This window comes from Ictidomys tridecemlineatus, chromosome 11 (genome assembly GCF_052094955.1).
Source record: "Ictidomys tridecemlineatus isolate mIctTri1 chromosome 11, mIctTri1.hap1, whole genome shotgun sequence".
Classification (NCBI taxonomy): Eukaryota; Metazoa; Chordata; class Mammalia; order Rodentia; family Sciuridae; genus Ictidomys; species Ictidomys tridecemlineatus.
In genome coordinates, this window is record NC_135487.1 from 1,019,990 (window position 1) to 1,034,661 (window position 14,672).

At 61.6% G+C, this 14,672-nt stretch overlaps 2 protein-coding genes and 1 long non-coding RNA gene across 3 annotated transcripts in view; 2 read left to right on the forward strand and 1 right to left on the reverse strand.

Annotated features, from left to right (window-relative positions):
• The first annotated feature begins 1,619 nt into the window (after nucleotides 1-1,619).
• On the forward strand, nucleotides 1,620-6,072 carry LOC120890592 (uncharacterized). The gene is made up of 2 exons (XR_005734891.2): nucleotides 1,620-3,825; nucleotides 4,257-6,072. It is a non-coding gene; the product is annotated as an uncharacterized LOC120890592 (long non-coding RNA).
• A 660-nt stretch (nucleotides 6,073-6,732) lies between these two features.
• Nucleotides 6,733-9,583, forward strand: Prxl2b (peroxiredoxin like 2B). The gene is made up of 7 exons (XM_078025059.1): nucleotides 6,733-7,027; nucleotides 7,165-7,369; nucleotides 7,670-7,721; nucleotides 8,311-8,374; nucleotides 8,457-8,532; nucleotides 8,809-8,927; nucleotides 9,397-9,583. Exons 1-7 carry the CDS (start codon nucleotides 6,965-6,967, stop codon nucleotides 9,421-9,423), a joined length of 606 nt encoding a protein of 201 aa, XP_077881185.1. The 5' UTR covers nucleotides 6,733-6,964; the 3' UTR covers nucleotides 9,424-9,583.
• A 933-nt stretch (nucleotides 9,584-10,516) lies between these two features.
• Mmel1 (membrane metalloendopeptidase like 1) overlaps nucleotides 10,517-14,672 on the reverse strand; it is a 31,211-nt gene continuing 27,055 nt past the window's right edge. The window contains exons 14-23 of the mRNA XM_078025060.1: nucleotides 14,535-14,633; nucleotides 14,158-14,238; nucleotides 13,697-13,800; nucleotides 13,361-13,419; nucleotides 12,896-13,015; nucleotides 12,150-12,283; nucleotides 11,993-12,058; nucleotides 11,408-11,503; nucleotides 11,013-11,089; nucleotides 10,517-10,928 (exon numbers count right to left, since the gene is read on the reverse strand). Coding sequence (XP_077881186.1) covers nucleotides 10,829-10,928; nucleotides 11,013-11,089; nucleotides 11,408-11,503; nucleotides 11,993-12,058; nucleotides 12,150-12,283; nucleotides 12,896-13,015; nucleotides 13,361-13,419; nucleotides 13,697-13,800; nucleotides 14,158-14,238; nucleotides 14,535-14,633 — 936 coding nt within the window. The 3' untranslated portion in view covers nucleotides 10,517-10,828. The remainder of the gene's footprint in view (nucleotides 10,929-11,012; nucleotides 11,090-11,407; nucleotides 11,504-11,992; nucleotides 12,059-12,149; nucleotides 12,284-12,895; nucleotides 13,016-13,360; nucleotides 13,420-13,696; nucleotides 13,801-14,157; nucleotides 14,239-14,534; nucleotides 14,634-14,672) is intronic.

Here is a 14,672-nt window from a genome sequence, read left to right on the forward strand (position 1 = left end):
TCCACAGGCACAAGGAGGGACTTCACTACCCTGGGGGGCTCAATCCACCAGAAAGCCACATCCACTGTGGGGATCCCGCCTGACCTCGGGTGCCGCCCTAAGTGTCTTGGCCACTGTGGCCTCTGAGCACCTGGCCTGCGTTCCCCGGATGATTTCCCAGCAAGCTCTAAAGGGCAGGCCATGGGAGTGGGACGTGGGCTGTCGTGCAGCCGTGGTCCAGAGCGGGGCCTGCCGACCTGCACGTGGGCTTGAGATGAGCCACGGACCTTTGGCTGTCTGACAGCCCCTCCTTCTGACCCAATCATGGGGCAGACCCTTCTTCTGCTGCCAGGCAACTTTGTCCCTAAGTCCCCAGTAAATCTCATTGGGCACAGAGCAGACTGTCTGCCTCTGTTGGGTCCCCCAGCCCTGGGGCACGGGAGGGCCCTTCTGGACTGGCCGTTCTGGATCATCACCCAACGGCAAAGCTCCAGATGAACTGAGCAGCACTGCACAACGGGACGGAAGGGCACCCCACCCACGGCTCCCAGGTTGGCAGAAGGAGCAGGCCGAAGACCTCAAGCACAGAGGTGGACTTAGCCTGACTCAGGAGCAGAACGTGCTCTTTCCAGGGCCCACGGAGCTCGATCCAGGAGCAGGAGCTGGGTCTAAGAGCATCGCTGTGAGCTGAGATGTGGCCAGCCGAGGGGGACGATGCTCCCCAGCAGCTGGCCACAGCACCTGAGGCTGCTAGAGGGCTCCGTGGAGGTTCATCCTGGAGCCCCCGGCCTTTCCCAGGGGTGCCCAGAGATGTCTCGTCAAGGGCCACACCCACCTGCTGTGTGAGGTCTGTGGGAACAGCACGGTGCAGGACGCCTGTCCAAAGAAGGTGGCTTTATTCTGTATTTGGATTTCAGACAGCTTCTTCACCCTGGGCAGACTGCCCTCCCCAGGAGAGCCAGGTCATTGGGCAACGAGGGACAGTCCCTGCCTCCCAGAGTCCACTGAAATGTCTCACACTGTGGGTCCTCAGCCCACTCACCCTGCCTCGCCTGGCCTTTACCACAGAAACCACAATGGAGGCTCTTGCCCCAGCGGGCCCTCGTTTCCTCTGCCTCCGACAGACCCCCGGTGCTTCCCCACGTGGCCCTTGGTAACACGGGGCACTCCCTCCTCCAGGGATCTGAAACCAGCCAGCTTCTCGGTGGTGGGGGGAGGGGGGTTTTCAGTCTGCCGGCCTTGCTACAGTGTGCCGGCCTTACTACAGTCTGCGGGCCTTGGTACAGTCTGCTGGCCTTGCTACAGTGTGCCGGCCTTGCTACAGTCTGCCGGCCTTGCTACAGTCTGCCGGCCTTGCTACAGTCTGCTCGTAAACTGTGCCGTGGAAAAGAGGCCACTAGACAGAAGTGGGGTGTCTAATCAGGGAGGGCCCTTGGAGGGACAGGGCCTGGTGGGACCTCAGTGCCAGGTTCTGGGGCCCTGAAGAGGAGACACTGAGGTGGAGACCGGGGGTGGGGGTGGGGTGCTGGATGGGGAAGAGGAAGGTGCCATCCTGCCACGTGGCCTCCGGAAAGCCTCAGCTGAGTCAGCTTGACCCTCCTCCGCCAGTCACTGGACAGCAGCTGCTCCAGGTAGCTAAGGGTCAGCCCTGGGAGGGAACCTGGCTGAGCATGGAGTGACCAGGAATCCACTCTTTCAGGTCAGAGGCGCCTGTCCACCTGGACCCCTCTGCAGCAGACCCTCCCCCCAGCACCATGCCAGTCACTTTACCCTCCATCCACCAGGCCGTGCCCACAGGACACACGCGGAGAGGACACAGGCACCAACAGGAACTGGCCAGCCGGGAAAAATGCTGAGAGCCCAGTGTGGAGTCAGAGGAAGAAGCGGGTGGCCCTAGCTCTGCCCTGCGGGGGGCAGCCCTGGGGGCTCAGGGTGGGCTCCTAGGGCCAGGAGTCCACCAGGGAAAGATGGCTGGGGGCATGGCTGGGAGGTGGGACCTCCAGGGTGGGGCTGTGGGCTAGGGCCCCTCCCCTCATTGCCTCCATCCCGCTGTTTCCCTGAAGCATGGCCCTGACCGGTCTCCTCCCCAGCTGTGGGGCAAGAGGTCTCATCTCACCTGCCAACGTACATACCTGGACCAAGGGGCCCCGTGCCCTCTGGGGTTCCTGGGCCATGCTGGCACCATGCGGACTGCACACAGCGGGTGTCTCTGCCGCTGAGACCCTGAGCTGGGGGAGCCCTCTGTTCCTAGCTCTCTGCTCCCCTTCCTGGAGGGTTCTCAGGGTGAACTTGAGCCAGGAATAAGTAAAGCTGGGAGACGGTCAGGAGCAGAGGGTCACCAGACTGCCACCACCTACAGCCTTGCCGGCGGGCCCCTTGCGTGTCCCTCACACAGAAACCCCTCCCCTGGCCTAGGCTCTGCCCAAGGGGCCAAAGAGAGGGCCCGTCGCTCAGAGCCCCCGCCCCCGCCTTCCGTGGGGCAGTTTTCCCTGGCAACTGCCCATCCAGTCCCTGGCCAGCATCACCCTTGTTACTCATGCTGGTGGCTCAGGATTATTGTGTCAACGTCACCCTCCACGTTTTGCCTTCAAAAGTGTCTCCTTGCCTCAGCCTTCTGAACAGGCTGGAGCTCATTGTGACATGCGAGTTCCCCTTGCAACGCTCCACTAATCCCAGATACGTGTCATTTTTCCTTGGAAAATCCTTCCCTGATTGTTATTAGGTTGAGAGAGTTTGGGCAAAAATGGGCAGTGAAGAGATAAAGAGGTGAAGACCCGGTGGAAGGATCCCAGACGCGGCAGAGCTTGTAAGCTCTCACGGGCGTTGCTGAACTAGTGACCGCTTCCTGGTGGGAAACTGAGCCTCAGCTCAGGGGCCCTGGCCATCGCAGCCACTGAGGGCCTTCTTGCCCATGCAGGGAAGCAGCAGGCATGGTCCTTGTCCTGCTGCAGGGGCCACCTGGGCACAACACCTATTCTTTGGCAGAGCCTGGGCTTTGCCCCCCGCTTGAGACAGGCTGATGACAACCCAGATGTATTTGGACTTTATTTTTTAGAGTAGTTTGGTTTACAGTAAAACTGAGCAGAAGGTATGGAGAGTCCCCAGATGCTTGCGGTACATTTGATTTTTAACCTCCTCTTCCCAGAGGTGAAGAGGGCACAGTGCCCTTGGGAAAAATACAGGCAGGACCCTGTGGGTCCACCCGCCAGTTGAGGAGCAGGGCCCTCAGGGGGACACTGTGGATCTCCACGCTTGTGTGGGATGCACCATCACAGCAGAGCAGGCACCCTGAAGGTCCACCCCCGAGTGCTATGGCAAAGGGCCGGCTCTGCAGGGGACGGGTGGGTCTGCGTGTGGACAGTGCATTGGATGTGCATTCAGTTTTTGATATTCATTTGGTGCAGTTTGAGTGACCTGCGAGCCCCCGACCCCATTCTGCTTTCAGAGAGTCTGACCCAAGAGGGTCAGTCCTGCAGCAGTGCTGGGGGGCAGCCCCCAGGCAGGGTGAGTGCTGAGCTGCTCTGGAGGGAATGAGGCACACTGGGTCAGGAGTCTGCCCTGAAAGCAATGGGCTCAGCGTGTTAGGGATTAAACCAGGGCTTTGTGCACAGGATGCCAAGCAAGTGTCCTACCCCTGAGCCACCGGTACCCCCAAGCTCACGGGCAGTGTGTGGACTGCAGGACTGGGCAAAGTCAGCTGTCCTTTACCAGGGGCTCTGGAGTCATTGCCTGAGGCTCGCTTCTCCTGGTGCACATCTCAGGCCTTGCTGGAGGGGACAGGCAGGATGGCATGTGCAGGGTCCACTTGGGACGCAGCTGGAGGCCTCAGCATCTTCCAGCCCACAGGTAAACTGGGGTCCCCGCTTCCCAGGGTGTGGAGAGCATGCTCCCAGAGGCTGAGGACATACTGTGTGGTCAGCAAAGGTGGACATCAGGGTCTGAGACTCAGACAAGGTACAGGAGGCCCATCCAATGTGACTCAGCAGGACCTGTCTTGGGTCCAGAGATCCCCACCCTATCAATGACCCTTCCTCAGGCACATGTACGCATCTGTGTCCTGGGCAGACCTTTCCCAGTGTTTGCAGAACTCGGGCAAGAGCAGAGAGGTGACATTTGGGGAGGCAGGAAGCCACGTTCAGCAATCAAAGAAAAGGAAGCCAAACCACAGTGTGAGGCAAACGTGGGAAGACAGCTCACCCTGTTCACAGAAAAGCAGATGAGGACTTCCTGTTGCACGGGGACCCAACGTATTCATTTGTTTATTTATGGCTTCTCAGAATAAGGAAGAAGAAGAGGAGGAGATGAGACAGCATCGTTGTGACACAATGGCAACCCAGTTCCCAACAGAGCAAGATGCCAACCATGGCACTGCTGGCCCCCATGCTGTAACTGTACCCAATGCCCACGATTTGTCCCCGCTCCATTGTGAGGGTGTTAGGAGGGGCCTTTGGAACGACTGGGATCACTGCCTTTACTTCAGAGCCCCTGAGAGACTCTTCTCCCTCTGTCCACGCTGTGAGGGGCTCTGTGAACCAGACACAGGCCCTCACCAGACACCAAATCTGCTGGCACCTTGACCTTAAATCTTGCAGCCTCCAGAACCGAGGAGAAAAGTGTCTGTTGCTTATAAGGCACCCCAACTATGCTCAGGGTGAGCGGCAGGAACGGGCTCAGGGCCGGCCACCTGAGACCACTCTTGTCAGACATCCGACAGCGGGCAGACTGGGCTGTCATTCCAGTGTGAGCTCATCCTGAAGGGTCACTTGTCTGAGGGCCCTCTTGGGTCCCCACACACTGCTGAGGGTGTCAACAATGGAAAGCCCTCAACACTGTCCACCCAGCAGCTGCCCAGCGTGGAATTTGTCCTGAAAACCCTTGAGGGGAAGAGCAGCAAGCTCAGTGCAGTCCAGGGACACTGGACTCCCCCAGCTCAGGGCCCCCCAGCAGCAAGGATGCCCACCGTGTGCGCAGCCCCGACAGGCCCTGGAACGTGGGGCGACACACAGTGGCCCATGTGATCTGCACCACCGTGAGGAGTCGAGTCCTCTGTCTCTGACCCAGGAGTCGTGGGTCTCCTGCCAGCATCCGTGCCACAGCAGGCCAGCTTATTCTTAGACCTGACGGTGCCCTGTCACCCTCCAAGACACACAACGAGCTCTGGCTAGCAGCCCATGAGCAGAAGTGACCTGCCGCAGATCTGTGTGGCTGTAAGAGCCATGATGTGACCTCTGTCTCCTGCCCTCACCTGCCTGTCAGGAGACTGGCACGTTCCAGATGCCACTGCTGACTCAGCCTGGGTCCCAGAATGAGGGTGGCGTGAAGAGCACAGCCACACTGTGCCAACAGGACACATAAGCAGGGGTCAGACACAGCTGATCGGCTGGGGCTTGGGGCTCATTTGTACGTGCAGCAAACCCAGCAAAGCTGACCAGCAAGCTGTGGACGGACGGAGTCTATAAACAGACGGTAGGAGCTGTCCTCTGAGGATGTCTGCCCTACTCAGATAAAGGCAAATGCATCTGTATGTTTACCTCCAGTTTTGTGTCATATAAGAATGGAGTTCAGGACCTGGCCCTCCAGCACCCGCAGAAGACTGTTCTGACCCCCTTTCTGTTTCTTAAAAGTAGAAAATGAGACTAGAGCTGTGGCTCAGTGGCAGAGCACTTGCTTTGCATGCAACAGTCCCGAGATCCAAAGCGCCAGGTCCTGGCGCTCACCTAAAAAGGAAAACAAGAAACCAAACAGATGGAGAGTTTACTAGGTGAAGTTCCTCCCTCCCCGCCCACTGGAAGTAAAAGCCACATCCTTATCTTCATTCAATGAGAAGCTGCAGCCATCGCAACAATTCTGCACTGGCTTTGTTAAAACAACTGCTTTTTGGCCTGTAATCCCAGCTCAGGAGGCTGAGGCAAGAGGATCGCAAGTTCGTGCCAGCCTCATTCAGCAATTTATCGAGGCCCTAAGAAACTTAGCCAGACCCTGTCTCAAAAACAGCAAACCCTCTGACCTTCTCCCTACCCCCAATTTAGTTAACCTCTTCCCAACTTCCTATTCTTTGTCCAGTGAAGTGAAGAAGACGGGCTTCTAACTGCTTCTTTGTGTTCTTTATTTCCTTAGAAGGATTCCTGTGCCCAGGCTCCAAGTCCACTCACCCGCTCGGCCCCGCCTCCCCGCTCGGCCCCGCCTCCCCGCTCGGCCCCGCCTCCCCGCTCGGCCCCGCCTCCCCGCTCGGCCCCGCCTCCCCGCTCGGCCCCGCCTCCCCGCTCCGCCCCGCCTCCCCGCTCCGCCCCGCCTCCCCGCTCCGCCCCGCCTCCCCGCTCCGCCCCGCCTCCCCGCTCCGCCCCGCCTCCCCGCTCCGCCCCGCCTCCCCGCTCCGCCCCGCCTCCCCGCTCCGCCCCGCCTCCCCGCTCCGCCCCACCTCCCCGTGCTCCGCCCCGCTTCCGTGCTCCGCCCCGCCTCCCCGTGCTCCGCCCCGCCTCCCCGCTCCGCCCCACCTCCCCGCTCCGCCCCACCTCCCCGCTCTTCGCTCCGCCCCGCCTCCCCGCTCTTCGCTCCGCCTCCCCGCTCCGCCCTCCACCTCCCCTGGCTCCGCCCTCCTCTCCGCCTCCCAGCCCTTGGCTCCGCCTCCCCGCCCTTCTCCTCGTTGTCCCACCCCATCCCCGCCCCCACAGGGCCGCGCCGCTGCTCTCTGCGCAGGCGCACCGTGTGTGGAAGACTGACAAGCTCCGCCATTGGTCGCCATTGGTCAGCGGGCTTATGCATATGTAAATGAAGTGATCAAGTCCCGACCCGGCTTCGGCTTTGGGCCGGGAACCAGGGGCGGTGCTAGGGGCGGTGCTAGGGGCGGTCCGGGCGGAACCTGGACGCAGGGCCAGGCGGTACCAGGACCGGCGCAGTACCGGGACCGGCGCGCTACCCTAGGCGCAGCCGCAGTGGGAGAGGATCGCGGCGCCAGGACCTGGCGCTTCGGAGCTCGGCCGAGGCCATGAGTCCTGTGGACCTTTCCCGCGTGGGCGCCTGTGTCCTGAAACACGCAGTGACTGGGGAGGTGAGCGCCGCGCAGTGGCGTCGGATCCTGCAGCGCCTGGCTGCGCTCGAGGCTGCGGGGGGGGGGGGTCTTTTGGGGGCGTGACTGGGCGTGGCGGGGCGTGGGGGCCGGCGCTTCTTGACCTTACGGCCCCGCAGGCCGTGGAGCTGCGGAGCCTGTGGCAGGAGCAAGCGTGCGTGGTGGCCGGGCTGCGGCGCTTCGGCTGCATGGTGTGCCGCTGGATCGCCCGGGACCTCAGCAACCTCCAGGGTGTCTTGGACCAGCATGGCGTGCGCCTGCTGGGCGTCGGGCCGGAGACCCTGGGCCTACAGGAGTTCCTGAACGGTGGTTACTTTTCCGGAGGTGCGACCCTTCCCCAACTCTGGGTGTTTGCTGTCGCTCTGCCCAGCCCTGGCCTCGAGGTGCTCTCGGGTCGGAGTCCTCGGACTCCTGCGGCATCCTGGTCCCCCTATTCCACCGGTCACTTTTTTGTCTCAGTCCCTCTTCTCAACAATGGGGACACTCACCTTACCTTGGCCCTCCTGACCCAGGATGGGTGAGCTGGGCACGGTAATTGGTCAGGAGACAGGACAGGATGCAGGAGGGTGAACCTGAGGGGGCCAGCATGGGGCCTGGGACACATACTTGTGCTTTCCTTTCCAGAGCTTTACCTGGATGAGAGCAAGCAGTTTTACAAGGAGCTGGGCTTTAAGCGGTAAGTGTGTTGGGGTCCAGGGGTTCAGGTGTGCATTGCCCCTTTTCCTGCTGCCCTCTACTGGCTCTGCCCTCAGTAGGCTGGCTGTGTTGGCACTGCAGCTCCAGCCAGCTCCTCCATCAGCCTGTTTCTGGGGTGTTACTTGTTCTGTAACAGGCTTCTCACCTAGGGTTGCCTTTAGCAGGCTGCAGTGTCCAGACTGCCAAAGAGGGTTTTGGAGTCCAGTGCCTCCATCAGGGGCCATCCCAGCCTTCTGGTGCCACAGGCTGCCTGCCTGCCCTGATTGGCAGGGCCAGCTGAGCACATCATTGGGCATGCTCAGCTTGGGGCCTGGTCCCCACACTTCACACCCTTGGTGGGGCTCCAGGCCATCTGTCCCCAGGCTGGGTGTCCTAGGGCTCCAGTAGCTGCTCCTGGCTGGGTGGTTGCTGATCTGATTGCCTTGTGCCATCTCTGAGCCTCTGGTGAGATGAGTGGGCAGGGCAGAGCTTGAGCCATAGCTGGTCTGTGCATCTGCTGGAGGACCGGAGGGTGGGCTCTAGGGCTCGGGCTCCACCAGAGTCTGGGCTAGCAGGCTGTGTGTTTGCAGGTACAATAGCTTGAGCATCCTTCCAGCTGCTCTGGGGAAGCCTGTGCGGGATGTCGCTGCCAAGGTACTGTGATGGCCAAGGTCAGCAGGAGTAGGGACAGTTCCTCCCTCTAGGAAATGACTTCAGCCTATTCTTTTCCCTCCAGGCCAAGGCTGTTGGCATCCAGGGGAACCTGTCTGGAGACCTGCTGCAGAGTGGAGGGCTGCTGGTAGTCAGCAAAGGTGGGCTCGGGGGCTGCAGGCCACGTTCTCAGTGGGAACGCCTGGGGAACTGGGTGGCTGTTTTTGGCTTTCCCTCTGCCCCAGTTCCTCCCCGTGGTGTGTTCTGGCCCTCAGTGTTGGCTTGGCAGGGTGGGCTGTGGGCAGAACAGCTTTCTTGTCTAACTAGGTGGAGGGTGTGACTGGCCAGGGTTGCCAGGGTCAGCTGGTCTCCTGTCACATGAGTGCAAGGTTCAGGTGGCCTCCCAATGTGCCCTGATCATCTGTCTGCTTTTATAGGTGGTGACAAAGTTCTGCTGCATTTTGTCCAGAAGTCCCCAGGTGATTATGTCCCCCAGGAGAGCATCCTGCAGGCTCTGGGCATCTCTGCAGAGACCTTCTCCAGCGAACCCCCTCAGGTGAGCCGAGGCCTGCCTGCTGCACACAGCACACCCCTCCCCTGGGCCAGCACTGAGCTGCAGCCTCTGGGGATTTCTGTTTTTTCCTGCTCATGGTATCCCAGGATTTATGTCGTTGTGACCCCACTTGCAGAAGGGATCAGAGTGTAAGGGACTGAGGGGCAGTATGACCAGGTGGACAGGCATGTCTGGACCCACCCCTATGGGTGGTGGCTCTAGGGCAGAGAAAGGGCTCTTTTTTGAGCCTCGGAGGCTGGGGAGGGCTTGGGTTTTTCCAAGGCTCCTCTGTTGGTCACAGTGCGGTCTTGGTGGCCAGCTTCCTGTGCCCCAGGTGGAGGGGAGAGAGTGCTCTTCAGGTGGGTGGCCTCCTGCCTTAAGTAGGCCCCTTTCTGTATGCGGGTGGGTGAGCCCCCTGTTCTTGGCACCCGGGGAATGTGGCTGGCCTGACAGGACCCTGCTGTCCTTGCAGTGTGACGAGGAGGTGTGTCGGAGGTGAAAACCTGAGCTCCTCTGACCTGGGAGGCGTCTGCTGCCTTGGGTGTGCTGGGAATCAAACCAGAAGAATCGTCACAGAGCTGCTGGGCTAGGGTGCTGGACTGTTCTGCTCCTCTGTTCAGCCATTAAAACTGCAGCTCCTAGGTCAGCACGTTCCTCCACTGGCTCTGCACCTATGTCCTCTGTGGCCCCCACCTTCCTCTGGACTGGAGAGGCAGTCCTCCAGGAGCCAGGGTATCGTCTTCCCACCATGCAAGTCGTTGCCCTTTGGAGGGGACCCGTCCTGCAGTCTGCAGACTTCAGGCCCCTGGCACATGTGGCCCTGAGGACAGCCCTTGCTGTCCTATCATTTCCTCCCCAGGTGGCCTCATGCTCTGAGGATGGAAGTAGGCCAAGGGTGGGGAGAGGAGGGTTTGGGCAGGCTCTGGCCCCAAGCAGTGCTTGTATCTGAGGGTCTCCTGTGGATAGTTGGGTTTTCAGGGTGGAGATGGTATCAGGTGTTGTGCAGAGGCTCTCCCACTGGAGTTTCATCATGGCCACCCTGCTAGGGCTGCTGGCCTGGGAGCCGCCCTCCCTCCAGGGTCCACCAGGCCTGCAGCAGAACTCCAGCGCCCCTCCCACTTCATTTCTCTCCTCTCAAGGGCTCCCTTATCCACATGGCTTCTGATGACCACATCAGCACCTCCTCTGTCTCCCTAGTTCAAGCTTGGGGACCACAGTGTCCTCCTGCATGGCCTTGTCCCCCACCCACACACCAGTGGTCATTTTGCAAAAACCGGGCAGGCGATACGGCCGTTTGCAGCCTGATAACTCCTTTGGCTTCAAGTTACACAAAACTAAAATTTCAGTGCCAGGCTGAAGCTCCGCAGACCCCCTGGGCCACCGCCCTCCCCACCTCAGCTCCTTGAGTCAGTGGCCCCTGGAGGTGGCTGTCTGGCACATCCTGGCCACTGCCAGGTCCCCACTAGGATGCTGGACGCTTGTTCAGAGACCGTTTCCTCAGCAGCTCACTGGGGTGTTTGCCGCCTGACCTCGTTTGCCCGGGCCGCTGCCCCGACCCCCACCGGCCCGTCCTGCACACACGAGGCGGTAGCCTTCTTTCAAGCGTTTACTCGGCTCGCGTCTGAAGCTCACAGACGTCTGGCAGCAGCGAGCTTTCAGAGCGGGTGGAAGATGGTGGACGGTGTCTACGGGGCTGCATGGGGCTCTGACCCCCGAAGGTGGATGCGGAGGTGTCAAGTGACCGGTGTCAGGTGGTGGCTGTGTTCCAGGGTGGCACGGAGGTCGGGCCGGCACCATGGCCACCTGGCGGGGTGCCTACCAGGTCCCTGCTGGCTGCACTGTTGTGCTGCAGGTGCCTCTGGGCAGCGGGTGGGTGTGGACCGCACAGTGTGGTTCAGCCTTGGCTACCAGACGCGGCATCGCTTCTTGGGGTGCATGCGGGACCCCTGGGTGCAGTGGAAGGTGTCAGCGAAGGCAGCCAGGTTCTGCAATGAGCCCAGCACCCTGCAGATGAGCGGGTGGACAGAACAGCCTGAGACAGGAGCCTGGGTGGGTTTGGGGGCACGGGTGTGGGCAGGGGGCACTTGCCTGTACTTCAGGGGACTGTGGACGTCAGTCTTGATGGACTGGATGGCAAACTCAGGCCGGTAGGACCCGCACCACACCTGCAGGTGCACCAAGGGCGTGGCTACAAGGCTGTGGGGCTGGAAGGGTGCCCCTGGTTGTGGCAGGGGCCGGCAGCAGTCCCCACGGCCCAGGCTGCCCCTCAGGTGGGAGAGGAAGCCAGCAGGTGCTCTCCTCCCTGCACACTGACTGGCTCTTCCTAGCTCCCTCCCCTGCCAGCCTCTTCCTCCAGAAAGCCCTCCAGGACCACTGGTTCTGGTTCTGAGGTCTGGCCATCTCACAGTGTCCCTCGAGGCCCTCTAGTGGGCCCTCCAGAGGTGTGGTGGGGGGGCTGGGGGCGGGTGGGACAGGAACTGCACCTGGGCGTAGTTGATGAAGAAGAGCTGATCGCAGGTCAGCTTCAGTCCTGGCAGCTGCTGGTCCTTGCCGCCCTCCTTGGTCCACTTTAAGTAAGCCTGCAGGCCCAAATGGGTGCTGGGCCTGGCCAGTCCTGCCAGGCCTTCTGAGCCCTTTGATCTCCATGCAGAATGGAGGTTGGCTCCAGGACCTGTGGACGGGGCCCTGCTCTGCAGCTTAGGGCCCTCGGGCACACCCCTGATTCCCAAGCTGCCTCTGCATGCTTACTCCAGCAGGGCTCCTTGGGGTCTGGCCAGGTGGCCTGCCAGCTGGTGCCCACCCGAATGGGTACCTGGTACCTAGGGCTCATCCATTCCTGGCTGTAGGTGAGGGATGCTGAGGTGGGTGGACATGCGGTCACTAGTCCACTACCTCACTTGGAGATGGAAAGTGGCCACCTCAGGCCGGTTGAGGCCCAGGGCCTACCCGTGGCCAGGAGGTGCTCTGGGGCAATGCTGCCTGCCCAGTCAGGAAGAGTCCCCAGGACACAGTCTCAGCCCATGCTGAAGGCCCTCTGTCCCCTGCTCAAGGCTCCTGCTCAGACCCACCTTGTACGCCTGCCTCACTCCTCCATTGTCCGCGATGTTCTCCCCCAGGGTGCTGTATCCGTTCACCTGCGCACAGAAGACAGGTGGGCGTGGCCCCGGCCCCCCTTTCCCGCAGCACCAGGGCCGAGTGCGGGTGGGCGTGGTGGCGGGCGCTCACGTTCTGCTTGTCGGCCAGGTCCCAGGTGTAGTTGCTGTACTGGTAGATCATGCACTCCGACTGCTTCCGGAAGTGCCAGGCCGAGAAGTTGCTCCACCAGTCCAGCATGTTGCCGTTCTTGTCGAAGTTTCGGCCTGAGCAGGGCAGTGCGGAGCTGGCTGTTCCCCAGCCCCAGCCTGTACTTGCCCTCCCCCCAGCCAAGGCCTGTCCATGGCCTCCAGCCGACCCCAGGAGCTGGAGCTCACACTCCTGGGCAGAGCCTGAGCCCTGCAGAGCTGGACACGCTCAGAGGGGACAGGGTGTGCTGCAGTGCTTCAGCCCCAGAGAGGGAGGGCTTCCGTGGTCCCCCACACCCTGACATTAGGGCCTGCTGTTACTGGGTCCTGGGGTCCTAGGGACACTGGGTTATGGCTCCTCTGGACATGTGCTAACTTTCTAAACCCCAGGTGAGGGGACAGGGCCCCCACGGAGCACAGGGGTGCCCTTGGGGGATCCCCATGACCATCTTGGGGAAGTGACCTTGGAATCCAGCCCCTGTGCCCTTGCTGTGCCCCTGCTGGTTTCTCTGGATGGGGCCCTGGGCGGCATTCAAGACCTAATCTGCCCCAGCTCCCTTGAGTCCAGCACCTGTTCCCCTGCCCTGGCCTGTGTCCCCCCGACCTCCTTGGAGGCCCCAGAAGCTCCTGGAGACAGGTGTGTGGCTGGCAGGTGCAAATCTGGTCTGGAGACCCCGGCAGCCCCTTTACCGTTGTCATCAAAGCCATGTGTGATCTCGTGCCCAATCACCATCCCGATGCCCCCGAAGTTCAAGGCCTGCGGCTGTTCCTTGCTGAAGAAGGGTGGCTGGAGGATCCCAGCGGGGAAAACTGTCCCCAAGGGGGGACAAAGAATAAACTGAGTGGGCACATCTGTGCGCCATGCTCAGGTGTCACCTCCAGGGTCCCCCATCCACTCCCGTGGCTGGGAGATAGACCCCCCCCCAATGTATAGCTGAGGAAACAGGCTTAGAGGCCGGGAGGGTGGGGCTAGATTGGGGACCCTCTGGCCTCTTGGCCACTGTGTGCCTTCAGGGACTGCCCCCTGCATCCCTCTGACTCCTGCAGCTGCACAGCCCTGAGGGCGACAGTGAGGTGCACTCCCCTTCTGGCAACCACGGGGGTGGGGGCTGCCCAGGACTCGGGGCGGGGTGGGCAGCGAGGCGGCAGGCATACCAATCTGGTTTCGGTTTGGAGAGTAGAATGCGTTGACCACGGCAGCCCCAATGATCCAGCTGTGGTGAACACACCGTCACCTGGGCCCACGTCTGCTGGGACCTGCCCTGGGCGCCTCCCTGCCCTGGCTGGCTAAGCCTGTCCTGTCACAGTGGCCGTGCCAGAGCACGTGCCATGCCTGGTCGTCCCAAGATCCAGGTACTCTCTGCACCTCCCCCAAACGGGGTTGGCGGGAGTCTGAGACAGGCCCAGTGTCCCTCCCCAGCCTCAGCCAAGCACAGGGCCACCCCGACCCAGCAGGTAGCTCCTGAAGGCCACACTGGCCACGCCACTCACAGATTCTGGTCCACCTTTTCCCGAAGCTTCTTGAGGCTCCTGTGGGCATTGGCCTTGAGGTTCTGCAACCCATTCTCAAAGTACAGGTCCTCTGAGAAGTTCAGCTATGAGAGAGGGGCGGCCACGGCGGTGCTCAGGCTGGGTCCTCAGAGGGACGGGCAAGGGGTCAAGGGTGGTCAGGGAAGGGCCTCGAGACTCGCCAGTGGCCAGCAATGGCCCCGGCTCTGGGTGCAGACGGTGGGGTGGGGGGATGAGTGGGGCCCTGGCCCTCAACATCTACCTCTGTGACTCTGAACCACCTGAGGACCTGAGTCCCCCGCCTGTAAGCTGAGATGGGGCTAAAGCCACCCCAGGCAGTGGGAGGGTGCCTGGCCCAGAGCCCCGCGTCCCCTGTGGCGGCTTGGAGGCAGGGGCTGGGCGGTGGGCAGGACAGGCAGAGGGCACTGGGGGTAGGGGCGCACGCTGGAGTACTCCTCGTCCAAGTGCTTGTTCTCCTCCAGGATGTAGTCTGGGTAGCCGATCTGCTCCCGGATGCCCATGGCCTGAGGGCGAGAGGACTGGTTGTGCCCCGGCCCCCCGTAGGAGGCCACCTGCCAGTTCTGCCCCCTGCCTGGGACTAAGGGCCAAGGCCCCAAGAACTGTGTAGCCAGCCAGGGCCTGGGGAGTCGCCTATTTGTCCCACAGGTGCAGACCCCCACTCCCTGGCCACAGCCCCTGGCCACAGCCTGTTCCTGGAGTGGCGGGGATTTCCATTCCTGATTCCCGCCCTGGGGCCGCCCCAGTGGGTGGAGGTCCTGACCTCGGGGCTACTGGGGGGGGGCTCTTGTGGCTTGCCCACCTTCTCCCGGGCCTTCTTCTTAGACTCCTCGTCCATCCAGTTCAGCTCATCCAGGGTCTCCACAAACACAGCCCGCACCTTGTTGATGAGTTCTTTGACCTGGGGGCACATGGCCGGGTCCTGGACTCATCAGGGGGC

What these genes read in the sequence shown, in the direction of transcription:
- Prxl2b (XM_078025059.1), top strand. Translation starts at nt 6,965, where the DNA reads ATGAGTCCTGTGGACCTTTCCCGCGTGGGCGCCTGTGTCCTGAAACAC. An exon ending in AACACGCAGTGACTGGGGAG is followed by an intron (nt 7,028 to 7,164) that starts GTGAGCGCCGCG and finishes ACGGCCCCGCAG; the next exon opens with GCCGTGGAGCTGCGGAGCCT. An exon ending in TGCGGGATGTCGCTGCCAAG is followed by an intron (nt 8,375 to 8,456) that starts GTACTGTGATGG and finishes TTTTCCCTCCAG; the next exon opens with GCCAAGGCTGTTGGCATCCA.